The following is a 13470-nucleotide window of genomic DNA, read 5'->3' on the forward strand; positions in this document are numbered from 1 at the left end:
AAAAAAAAGACCTGTTCCTGTTGTGGGAAGTTACCTGTCATCTAGAACTTTTTGCATCATATGCAATAGACAAGACAGCTTTACTCCTCTAAACTGACATTTGTTAGCAGACTAGCTGTTTAGTGCTATAATTTCATGTACTCTTAATTTCTCAGAAAAAAAAATCCATGACTCTTAGGTTGTGATTTCTCTTGTAGATTGAGAAGGAGGGAAGGGGAAAGGGGGCGAGGGGGGGGGGAGGAGTTGCTTTGTTACCAAACAGTATAGGTCAGCTAAATTTGGCCCAAAGAAACTCATGTCAGTGTTCTCTATCTATGACTCATTTCTTCCTTTTCCTGCCCATATGCTCTGTTGCCAGAGCTACTCCTTGAGTTATACAAAGGGCTAATTAACCTTCTTCATGGAAAAGTCAAGACTCTTGAATTTGGTCTTTCCTTCACATGGGACTGGTGAGGACTGTGTATCTCCTAGAGCCTTCCTGCTCTTTGTTCCTCTAGTAGTGAAAGAGTTTAATAAAGAACATTTGATATAAAGACAAGACACAAACTGGTGGCATCTTGTGAAAAAATAAAACAGGACCAAAGAAACATGAAAGCATGCTTCAGGACATTCCACAACCGGGAATGTCATTTTAGCAAGGGGTCTCCGGCACCTACCACAGCAGTTCCAGCTGCAGGGCAAGAGTACTGTTTTGCCTTCCACAAGTGGGAAAATGGAAGCAAAGTGAATGACGGGACTTTCTATCAGCCCTCGCCCCCTGCTCCAGCTTGCCAGATATCTAGGGGCTCCAGAGCAAAGACTGTCATTAACTGGGCTATCCTAGACTACATTTCAAAGTGTGGGCTGGAAATCTACTCAGAAGCCTGCTTCTCATGCCCATTTCACTTGGTAGCATTGGTACAGTAAGGACAGGGATAAGCCAGGAAGATTTTGCTCTTCCTAAAGGCTTGTGAGGGGTCAGAAATGAAGTGGAACTGCTGAGGCTCAGATTTGGCAGGGTTACGCTGCTGATGTGGGTTGAGAAACCAGACGCCTCCCTGCATGGCTCTGCCTGGCACTGTGTTTGCAAGGCTGCAAGAAGATGGCAGAGTGGGGGTACTAGGGCCAGCTGCTGTGCATATTTGGGTAAAAATAAGCCAGGCCAGTAATGCACCCCTTTTAGCAAGAGCCTATCTATGAATTCAGCACTGGAAAGATGTAGGACTGAAGGCCCATTTGGACTTGTGTAAAAACTTCTTGCTCTGTTTTTTTGACTAGGACAATCAAATTTTCCTGTGTGTTGAGCTATGCTACTGCTTTCCAAGTAATTTACTTAAATATCATTGCTGCTCTGTCTTTCACCACTCCACTTGCATTGCTTTGGGCTAGTTTGCTGTGTTTCTCATTTTTATCCAGCCTTTAGAGTATTTGACTCACTTGATCTTTCACTATTTAATTGTTGGTGTCTCATCAATCTAAATCAGAATGCAAATACAAATAAAAGCATCATTGCTATTCACAAGCTGAGAGTCAAAACTAAGCATACAATTTATTTTGAATTCAAATAGAACTGTTTCAGTGCTACAGATTGTTTGTATGCAGTTTAAAAATCTTTATTTCTCTATAGAAAGCAGCACTTTGCCCATCATGAAGGATGTGCCTCTGTCCATGAATGTACTGTTACTAGTTCCCCACTGAGTTGTTAAGAATATTGGGTAGAGCTGCAAAACATTTATTTTTCAGCCACTCATGGATCTGCATTAAGTCTTGGAACATATTTGGTACGTCGGTCTGGACTGCTTCTGATTAACTCCCTGGAAATACTACTTCTCTGTTACAGGACAGAGATAGAATTCATACCGTGAGGAAATAATATCTCAAAGGGCAAGTGACCCAGCAGTTACAAACTTAAACATGCCTGTGTAAAGTCATTTGCCATGCATTTAGTGCTACTTAAATGTCATTTCAAGCACCTACACCTGTAGGACTTCTTGGCAGTAAGACCAGTTATACAGATATATAGACAATTTCTTTCCCTGTCTGTAGACTACTCTGTACAGGTGAAGCATTGAGAACTGTGTTAATTTGTGCAGTACCTTGGTTAAGCCAGCATCCCCGAGTTAAATAGCAGCACAAAGATTTAACACTTTCTAAACAGAAACACGCAGAAAAGAGGAGTGCTGATTGTTTATCTCTTCAAATTGCCTACTGCAAGAATGAGCTCTTGGGGGGTGGCCAGGGAAAAGATTAAGTTGCCATTCATTGCTGGGAATTCCAGTATAGCTCTTGGAAGGCCTTAAAAATAGAGCAGCTCCTTAAACTGATCCTCTTGTCTAAATGGCAGTTACAGCTAACAGAAAAATAAAATTAGCTCATTTGTTTGACCTGATTTGTACTGAAATGTCAAAGTTAAAGCCCTTTGCTCTAACACGGATATGAAACTTGGTCTTGTTGAACAGAGGGCAGCAATTTGGGGCTGTTGTCATGAGAGTTTCTTGTGAACATGAGGGTCTTTGTAGCACAGCAGGGAGTCCCTGAAGAGCTCAGTGCCTTCCAGAAAAAGTTTGAAGCTTCTCTTTTCTTCTAGGACACCCTCCTCCTCTTCCTCCTCCTCCTTTTAAAGATGGGCAAAATCAAGGTGAGGTGGTCAAAATTTGCATTTTGCTCCGAGTAGCTGAAATGGCATTTGTGTAGTTGTGATGTCCTGGTATGACACGTAAGTCAGTTAACTACTGCTTTACCAACAATATTCCTCTCAAATACTGTTTGCCCTCCTAGGCAACTCTGCTGCATGAGGTGTATGTATGTTCTCTTGCACACAGCTTTTCAGTTATGATTTTGCTGACATGGTGGCAGTTGGGCAAGTTCAGGATGAAAGCTAGATTTCTCAATGCTTTACAGAGCTTTGCAAATGCATATATGAAGAAAGTCACACTCTGAGAGGCAATATTACTGCATGTGACATGGAGGCCCTTTTTACCCTAGGATAAACATTACTACAAACCAAGCAATGAGCAGTGACTGTGCACTGTTCAATGAGGTGGATCTTGTTACTCCTGGAAGAGTTGAATAACAAGAGTTGTGCAGTTCACATGAGCGGTAGAATGGTCACACACATGAGAGAAATCCAACAAGGAGCTACAGGCACTTATGATCTTGCTATCCCGCTCGAGGGCTTTGTAAATTATACAACCCTCATATTCATGAATTCCAAAAAGCACGATTATAGCTCACTATCTAGTGCCTGTTTTTCAGCATATTGTACTTCATGCTAAGCTGGCTCTAGGTCATCACTAAATATTAAGACAATTCAGCCCCTTCAATTTTTTTAATGTGAAAAGCTTAATAATTTTGATATATTTCAGATGCTTTTGATTTTTAAAGAACATTGAATCAAATGTGGTGATACAGAGTTTTTATTTGAATGCATTCTAAAGTCACTTGTGTGTAAATCAAGAATTGATTGGTAAATTAAATTGCCTAAGCCATGCCAGCAGCAGTGGAGCTGGCAATTGCAAATGCCTGTAATAGTGTTGCAGACAAGTTATCTCCTTCCTTTCATCAGTCTGTGTGCTGTAGCAGCAGCAAGCATTCAAATTGTGCTTGATTTTACCACAGAGCACAGCCAAGTGTGGTTCACAAACTATACTGCCCTTGAACCATCTGGGGTTTGCAGCTTGGAACCTCTTACGTTCTTCAGCTTATAAGATTGTTTTGTTACTGCTGCAGTCGTTGCCACTGCCTGCTCTGTGTCGCTGCTTTCACTGTTCTGCACATATCCCCCAACAGCTTTGGTCAAAGCACTTACATAAACTGAAGCCTAGTCACTATTACCAATAAAGGGGATGCAGAGAGCATCCAATTTTCCCACCTTTGAATTTTCTCACTATCAAGGGTCATTGCATCTTTTGGTGGGGGGGAACCCAACAATAAAAAAAGAAACTGTCCTGGAAGCTCTACTCCCTATGCTACAAAGTTTTGAACTAATCACAAACACTATAAGAAAAGGACCTTGTGTTTTTTTCTGAAATATTTGTCCAAAATCCCCCCTCCTATTTTTTCCTGAGCAGCTTATAGTATTGCTTAGTGATGCACTTTGCCTTGCAAGAAAGGGGTAGGCAGAGCATTATTTGTAAGCTTGGTATCACCTAGGTCCAGCCTCTTCCCCATGACTCACTGCAGCTCCCGGTTGATGGCATGGCTCATCTCCTCCTACCTACTTCCTTGGTCTCTTCAGATGTTTGCTCAGCTCCCACTTGTCCCTGCAGGCCACTTTACACAGCTATACCTAGTTTCATTCAACTTGAATTGTTTCTGCCCCCTGTTCCTGTCATGTTTCTTGTTTGCTGGACACTTTTACTCCACTCAGTTTTTATCGAGAACTAAAAAGATACTATAACACTGCACCTGTTACAGCAGGTGACTGGAGGTGATTCCTTCCATACTGGCATCACTGCCTTTTAGATCATTTTTCCAAGCAGCAGACAGCAGTTCAGGGAGCAGGGTTGTAGGACAACATAACAGTAACACTCCTGCCTCAGCTGATGTAGTGCTGACTTGACTGACTAGCACAGGTAACAGTAATAGTGGAAATGAAGTGTGATGGACTTTAGTATGAGCTACACAAGCATACTGTGCCCCTGACAGCATTAATAAAATTCTCAGAGGTGCTAGTATAGGTAAATCAGCATGGCTCTGCGCCCCAAACGATCCCAGTTCCAGGGCTGAAGTTCCCCTGGGGTCTGTGAATATATCCTTATGTGTCCATTGCTCCCATTGCTATGGTTGACAACCACCAAACTTAAAGCTGAGTGTAGCCTCGGGGGGAGAGACATGTGTGGTTTACCTGTCCTGCAGTCACACCTTGGATGGCAGCATGAACTAACCAGATGTGCTGATAACAGCACTGCAGGGCTGTCACTGCTGCTGGGACTGCCTGGGAGATTAAAACACCTTGCAAAGCAGAGAAAAATGAAAACCTGCTTTACCTGTTTGAATATAAGTTAGGCAGCTCTCTTTTCCTTTTCCTTTTCTTCCTCCCTCTTTCAAAATGGACCCAACGTTCACCCAGCTGGGTGACTTTTCTACCATAACCTCTAATGACCCCAAACTCATGGCCCTTTCATGCCAGCATTTCCCTATGCTCTATTTCTTCCGAGCTTGCCCTGTGCCATCTCTTTGCCTGTGTCCTCAGCTGGGCTTTCAAGTCCCAGCATCAGCTAGAGCCTGCAGACACTGCTGAGCAGATGCTGGAGCTGCTGCTTGCACAGCCCTGCTGCTGTCCTGTGGCATTGTGCCTCTGTACAAGGCAGTGGCTCCCAGCATATCAGCTATGGATGTGAAGACAAGACCGAGGATAAAGTAAACCATGTTTGTTGGTTAACTTTCTGGACAAAAAAATCCTCTCCTTGTGTTCAAGTAACTATGGTAAAATTAATGTCGATGCAGGCTGAGAGAAGGAACAAGGACAAGGTGGGGATGGCAGGAAATTGCAGTGTGTTCATTAGCATATGAAGAGGGCTATATTTATAGCAAGTGCAAGGAAGGCAGCATGATCTAGTGGGCATTTAGGAAGGTATTCACATTTTCACTAAACTACTGCAGAAGCTTTTCCCTAGGACTGCACATGCATCTGATCTTCCTTTTGAAGAAACTGATATTCCTTCCTTACCACAGATGAACTCAAACATGCTTGAGAAAAGTCCAAGTCTGAAAATTCAAGAGACTTGGATCGAGCTGCTGACTTACTACCAGCTGTGTGTGCAAAACAAATCACTTTACTTTCATATGTTCTGAAACAAGGACTACAATGAAATGAAGATGTTGCCTCACAGGTTCCTTGAGACACGGACCACTTTTATCAGAGATCCCTGGGTGATTAGTAAAGTGCCAAAACTAATGCTACCAAAATAAAGTAATCCTCAGCTGGGGAATACCATGGTTACATTGCAAAGTAGAAAGTCAGCCTCCTTACAGATACTAATTATGTGAGCCTGGCAGTTGATGGTGGTGATGATGTGTCCTGTTCTACGTACTTTTAGGTACACAGTTCAGCCTATTGTGGATCTTGAAAGCTTAGAACTAAGAATATTGATTTATAGAGTTTCTGAATTGTCACTGAAATTTTAGGAGTGTGTTTGAAAAAAGAAAAAGCTTTTATTGAACAATATCTTTCAACTTAACTGGCATTTTCTGTGGAGTGTAAGTACTGTTCAATGTAAGAAATGCTAATAATCTGGCCAATATCTGTGTACAAAAATATAGCTGGGGGTCTTTTATGCCAAACCTTACAACATTTTCACTTGAAAGATTAAATGTTATAACCTGTATTTCAAGCAGGATTTAAATGAAAGCAAAGAAAAAACAAACTCCTGGTAGCATAGGAACTGGTCTTTCATTTGCACATCTACCCATGCTATAGATTCAATCTGACTTAAAGGAGCAGTTTCCAGAGTACTCGCAGTTTTGTGTGCCAGCCACCACAGATCTGCAAGGCCTTAGACTTGGAAGGCACATGCTCCTCTTGAGTATAAGCACCAAAGATAGCACACTGCTAAGAGTCAAAATAAGATAGAATAGGTGTATTTGAAATTTACTTTAACTTAAAGATTTTCAGTCCTTGTTTATAGACATGAAAAAGAACCAGATCAAAAAAACTGTATTTAAAAGGTTGTAGTCAGAAGTAATTAATGTTTAAAGTGACTGTATAACCATACACAGTCAACCTACATAAATGCAGATCCTCAAGAGGTTTGTGATTAGTAGTTAGTCTTACTTCCTGCCTAATGTATTGGTACCTTGAGATGTTATAAACACTGTCTACTGCTAGGAATTGTTCACAGTGTGAAGAATTCATTGCAGTAACTGATTTTTCTAGTCAAAGTTTTAGCACAAAATCGCATGTTTCCACTTCTAGAGGAAGTCATCCCTCTGTCAGGCTAAATACTGATAACCTCCCACCTCTGCTTCTTACTGCTCCTTCCACCTGTAACGCTGTCATGGCAAGCCCCTGCTGAAAAGGACAGGGTGTGACATCGCAGGTCACAGCAGCTCCTTGGTCTGCAAGGGGAATTATTACTCCGTTATGTGAGATGAATTGCATCTTTCCAGCTAGATTCTGAGTGAAGGAATGTAATGCTAAGAGGTGTATTAGTTCGCTGCACCACTGCTTGGGCTGCCCTGGCTCAGCGAATTTGGGGCTGAATAATGCATGGGTCATCAGGGGATCAATTTTGCAGGCTCCTGCATTTGCCCTTCTGTCTGAATGGGCCTGGACACCCCAGTCCTTGGGGGTGTGCCAGATGCACTGGGCTGGAGAATGTGCAAAGCTCACTCAAAGACTTCCAGAGCTGCCGCCTTAAAATGTTTGGCTCTGTGGGCTCCCAAGGACTGTCAGTGTGGAGCAGCTTCTCTGAAAAGTGCGATTCTCTGCACCTATTCTTCATATTTAAAAGGCGTTCTTATGTTGAAGTGCACTGTGGAATGCAAACCTGGATTTCTCTAACCCTGAGGGTTTTCAGCCTGGCTGCGTAGGTTGTCCTGCTCTTCTCTATCTCCAACAAGGCTTTGGTTTGTTTTCTTTTTGCTAATTCCAGACCCCCTTCTCCTCCCTCTTTTGCAGGACCCTCGTGCTCTTTGTGCACCCCAGCCCTGCAGCTGGTGTGGGCTCACCCTGTAGTCCCTGGGCCAACACCACCCTGGCTCATGCGGGATGGCATATCCTCAGCTGGCCGCAAAAAGAGAGCGGGGAAGGAGCTGGGCCCGGGGATAGGGCAGAACAAATTCAAGTATCATGTGGGAATGACTTTTCCTATGCTGTTACACTGGTTTCTACATGTAACAAAAAATACCTCTTTCTTTCTGGCCTGCCCTTTTCCCTCTTGTTCCTTTCCTCCTTCCCCTGGCTTCAGGCTATCTTTCTTCATGGCCTCTCTGAAGCCACTGTGCTTAAAAGACAAGGTAATTTGTTTTTCACCCGTGTGACAGACTTGGATAGCTTTAGGAAAAACCTAATTCTCTCAGGTCTGTGGGTTCACCAGCTATTTAAAATAATGACTCCAGATTTGATTGCTCTTTCCTTAAACTGCTGAGAGTTCTGTCTGTTTGCATCCAAGACGACTACGGACAGGGACCCTGGAAAAGTTGGGAAGGAGCAGTGCAGCTTCTGCTCTGGGTCCTGCCTGAGCTTCCCCAGCCTGGCTCGCTGCTCCGCTCGGGAGCACAGGGAGACCTTGCACTGGCCTTGTATCGGCTTGAGTGATGGGGACGAACGTCCGTCAGAAGCAACTTCTACGCACAAGAATTGTAAGCAGAAAACTTCATTAACAGACTCCTGACACAGCCTGACCCTTCTCTTGTTGGAGTTAATAACTAAACTCCCATTTCCTTCAGCGGGGCAGTATGGGCTTTTTCATCTATATAGTGCTCAAGGAGTACTGAGGTAAGGACTGCTGCATGCCTGACAGCTGCAAAACTAGGGTGCTAGGAAAATAGAGCTTTATGGTTGTTTACTCTTGTCATAGCAAATTCTTTCTTTTTCAGTACATTCCTGAGCTCATTCTCCTGGGCTCTGCAGCCCGTTATTGCAAATGTGGCAAGAGCCTGCATACTAAAAGCAGAGGCCAAGGCATGCTCAGTAGAGTATTACAAGTATCATATTGCATTTGTGCACACATGCTTATCAAGCAAACATGTAACTGTATATTTGTTTGCATCTTCTAAGAGAGTAATTCATGACATGAGTGTGCATATACCATAGGTGATCTTGTTTGGATTTTTTACTAAAGGCAGGACCACATACCGAGGTCCTTTCTCAGTCGTTACTCAGGAAAAACAGCTTTAACATTATAGTGCTTACATATACGTAAAACCATAATACATTGCACAGAGTTTTTCTTTCAGCTCAAAAGTTATACTTTCATAGTCATGAGACACTACAAAAAATGTACAACTGAAGCACTTCATAAATAAATTCTATTAGAAACTTTCAGACATGCATCTTCAAGTCCACTGTAAGAGACAACCTCCTCATTCTCAAATGAAAAAGAGGATTTTGTTTCCAGCCCAGAATTCATTAAACACTTTGTCAAATCTCTGTTCTTTCACATTTGCTACTTCTTCCCCAGTTATTTCCAGAATTTTAGAACTTTTCTGCATTTCTAATAACTCAAGATCACCATTCCAAACTCAAGGAATCTACAAAGTTGTGCTTGGACAACAGCTGTCACTAACCAAACTGAGTCACCAGGTTCAGAGAAGGAATTTGGGCTTGTCCAATAAAACCGTATAAGAGCATGGCCAGTGTTTTGAGTTGTTAAAATAAGATCCATAAAGTATTTAAAGGATAGTAAAAAGTTCAGCTTTTACCTATTACTTTGATAATACCTGGGGACTTTATTAATAGACAGGATTTGATTTTTTTATTATTATTATTTTTTTAAAAAGGGCTAGAATGCTTTCTTCTTTCTTTTTCTTTCTTAACAACATACACAAAAGCAATATCCCCCAAAGCAGACTTGCACTCGGACATGAGATGGAAAACTTATGTTTATAAAAGCCATCTCCTTTTGCTTAAAGCAGAGAGATGTGCTGAGAAACTGGTACAGTATGACAACATTTTAAACACAGAGGAGACAAGGTTTATCTGGCTGGTATACAATATAAAACAAAAATCGAACACCAATGTTACAGCATTATATTGAAACAAACCACAGTAATTAGATGCTTTGAAGTCAAGCCTATATTTTCTTCAGCTTTTTCATGAATTATTGATCCACTTCCCTCATTAAATGGAATGGCAGGCTCTTGCAGTAAATGGACAAGTGACTACAACATTTATATAATCAAATATCTTCTGCAACTGGCAATAAAATATGTTTGTGTGTAAAACATCCTTTCTGAATTGACATCCCTGCAAAACAGATTTACTAGAATAACCACATTCCTTTTCTTTTGTCTCTAAAACACAGCTTCCCTCACATCATCATGCAATCCAGTATTTTACACTGATCGTATTAAGCAGAATATTTTCCAAGAGCCTGTATCGTCCATTGTGCAGCAGAAGATTTCTTCTCTATAATGAGATGTAAATAAACTGTCTCACTTACCTTATTTTCTCCATCTCTGCTGCAGAGGCCTACAAGAAATCAAATAATAGGAGCAAGTGAATGAAAGAAAACATTCACTCTGCAGATTTATGCATAGTTAAGGCTTTCCAAATGGTTTTCGACAAGTGTCTACAAAGCGACGGTAAGCGAACCCCACATCTGCATTAGCCAAAAATAACATTGACAGATGAACTGGGGAATAATGCAGCGCGCTGCAGGAGCACTGTATACCCACGAGCCATGGGCAACAGAATGACTCAGTTGTAGCGCTGAGGCAGAAAATGGGGAGGGAAAAAAAAAAAGCAAGCAGCAGCAAGTAACAGGTTACTGTGCCTCCTGGGTTTCAGAGGAAAAGTTGAAATGCGGTGCTACTCTCTGCTTGGTGGGCATGGCAGCAGTGCTCTGCTGGCTGGGGAATGATAGTGACTTCATCACACGTGAATTTTGAGTTCAATTCGTCATCTTTCACAGAGCCCGACAGATGGAAGGGACACAAGCTTGCCTCCTTAGTGGGAGTTTCGAGTAATCAAATTACTTTCCTCAAGTAATACACTATCTTGACAATTAGCATCTGAATACATGGAGGCTTTTCGTTAACCCTTTCACTGCTGCTTACCCGGGCTGTAGCTCGCAACTCCAGTAACTCCTCAGGTCCCTCTGCCTGCCACTGCAGCCAGGCTCCCATTAACCCTTTGCCTGCGGCTCGGCACCCCTATAGCCCTGAATCCTGACATCCCGGCAGAGCAGTAGGTGGTCATTTCATTAATCTGTCTGGTTTCTTTTTACCATATAGATGCTGTAAATCCCTACTTATCTAGAGCACGGAGACTCATTAATCTCTCTGACATTACTTATATCAAAAACATAGTCTTGTTAACTCTTTGGTTTCTTTTTCAGCATTATCTCACACAGATCCTTAATAGCTGCTTCCATTTCATTTTATCACACCGCTGGCACAGAATCTCATCCATCCTCCTGGTCTCGCTTTACTGTAACTAAGGAATGAGCACTCGGAGCAATCCTGCAATCTCTAGAGCCAGACAAATCGCAGCATCACAGAATCTCTTATTTATACTGAAGGCATTGCCCATTAATCATGAACACTTTAAACCTTATTGATTAATGGCTAACAACCATATTTGAGTATGAAATAAATTAAAGATTAAAAATAGGGAAATGTAAATTTAATCAGTTAACCAGAAGGAAATTTGTCAAACTGCCTAATAAAACATCCCAAATGACAAATCATTGGTTCTTCATTGGGTCACTCATCTTCCCTTCTTCTCATTTACTTTTGATTTGTCCATTAGATAAGTTGTCAGTCAGGCTGGTGTTTGCATGATACTTTCTGATGATTTACGTTAAGAATTTTGGGCATTCACCATAACTTGGTACACAAGAAGCCAGCTGCAGGAAAAACCCTCCTCAGCTTCCCTGTAACAGATATAATACACGTCTTCCATGGTCCCTGCATGTCTGTTGGAAGCACAGGGTTGCCCACAACAAATCCCAGATTTTGAGATTAAAAATCTAACCTAGGGACCCATAATTGCTTTCTCTGATTTATATCTATCCATTGAATCCATGGGTATTCTGTAGTACGCAGGAAATAGTTTAAACATTGCTGACCAGAAAATGAGCCTCAGGGGCTTTCTCCCTGGGCATGGGAAGCTACTGGCAGTCCCATGGTCTTGCCAGTTTGGTTTTGCAGAGATGAACTCTCAAAAACTGCCCTAATCATCATGTTCCTGTCATTTTGGGGAGAGTGGACATAGTTTTCTCCAGGGCCACTCACTATTGCTTTGCCTTGAACTGTGGGAGTCACCCATGAAGACAGAGTACTTGGAATATGTGACTTCAGTCCTTCAGTTATGGCAATATCTACAGACATAAAGGGAGGCTGCCTGGTCTTGCTTTTGCCTAGTACATTGAATATTTCTGTACTCACGGGGTCGGGGCGGGGGTTGTTTTGTGTCATTAAAGCGCAGGATGGAGAAGAGGAGCTGTAGGCTGGCTTTCTGGCTATACTCATCTGTGAATGCAGGTGAGTCACTGGCTGCCAATCCCGACAGGAAATTAGTGGGGAAAAAAAGCACAGCAAATGCCTGACACCAAAACAAACCAGAAAACTAAACCAAGCTGCAATTACTTCCATATGAGCTATTCACCACCACCTTTTTATGGTAGGGCTTTTTTTTTACCTCCTCACAGTAAAAGCTGCTTGTTTTGTCTAACATGGCCAACTTTCCTTTGGACCATTGGGGATGTTCTCCTCTGCCTTTCCCTGGCAGCCTGTGCAGAGAAGAGAGGGCTCCTCTCTGATGTGGGAGCAATGGGTTCAGCTCAATCTTCCTCGAGGAGGATGCTCTGACCGAGGTCAGAGCCCTTTCTGGGCTGCAGCACTGCAACGCTCTATTACTTCTTTTGATGGGGATCCACTTCTAGTAAATAAATATGAGCACACGAAAGGACTAGAGCCTGCATGCTTTTCAAGGGAATGCCCTAGCTTTCAGGCTAGAGAGTCAAACGAGCATATAGGAACTTGAGATGGTGAAAACAAAGATAGGAGCATCTGTAGAAATGTAGCTTTCATCTCAAGCAGTTTATTTTTTCAGATAATTGTGTTCCTTAGGAAAGTCCTTTTTTCATCCTTTTCTTTTTCTTCTCTTCTTTTTCATCTTCTTCCTTTTTTATTTTTTCTTCATTTCTTTTTTCCCTCAAAAAAGCCTTAGCAACTCAAAATTATTTTAAAAGTCTGTGGTTTTCTGAAACAGCTCTGTTTTCACAAGGTGACATTTTTACTAAGGCAAAGTTGCTGTTTCCTAGCCAGATCCCTGCCATTGATATAGCCTGTGGAAGTTTAGAGGTTACATCATCCTCCCACTGCTCGCTATGAAGGCTTCTATCTGAAATATCCTACTGAACTGATTTTGAAATATATTCTAAACAGCTCTGAATTGGCCATTTTTTGGAGCAATCTTGTCCTGAAAGTCTTGTGGGACCTATTTCAAGCAGAAAGACTGAAGTAAAGGTTGGTATAAGAATGTCCTTATGGTATGTCATTCATTAGTTGCTGCTTGCTAGTGGGTTGATTCATTTCAAGTGCTTCTTGATGCCTGAACTGAGCAGTGTGATTGAAGCTGTGTGATTTTTTTTTTTTTAAATAAAATAGTTTTAATTAAGATCGGTAATTACCTTTAATTACAGAAATATCAGATGTGATTTAAATACCTAGGTTTTTTTAAACAATATCAATGCAGTGTGACTAAAGAATTTATTTAATCAGCCTAAAAATAACAATTTTTGTTTTTAACAAAAAGGTTGGCCTCAGTAATTTCCATATTACTTCCATATTCCACATTCCACAATTCCATATACAGTCTCC

At 41.8% G+C, this 13470-nt stretch overlaps 1 protein-coding gene across 8 annotated transcripts in view; it reads right to left on the minus strand.

The window, feature by feature from the left end:
* BEGAIN (brain enriched guanylate kinase associated) overlaps window positions 1-13470 on the minus strand; it is a 164144-nt gene that overhangs the window by 107920 nt on the left and 42754 nt on the right. For all 8 annotated transcript variants that reach the window (XM_052783183.1, XM_052783181.1, XM_052783182.1 and 5 more), the window contains one exon: window positions 10086-10114. In XM_052783183.1, the coding sequence (XP_052639143.1) occupies window positions 10086-10114 (29 nt within the window). The remainder of the gene's footprint in view (window positions 1-10085; window positions 10115-13470) is intronic.

Source organism: Harpia harpyja, chromosome 3 (genome assembly GCF_026419915.1).
Source record: "Harpia harpyja isolate bHarHar1 chromosome 3, bHarHar1 primary haplotype, whole genome shotgun sequence".
NCBI lineage: Eukaryota > Metazoa > Chordata > Aves > Accipitriformes > Accipitridae > Harpia > Harpia harpyja.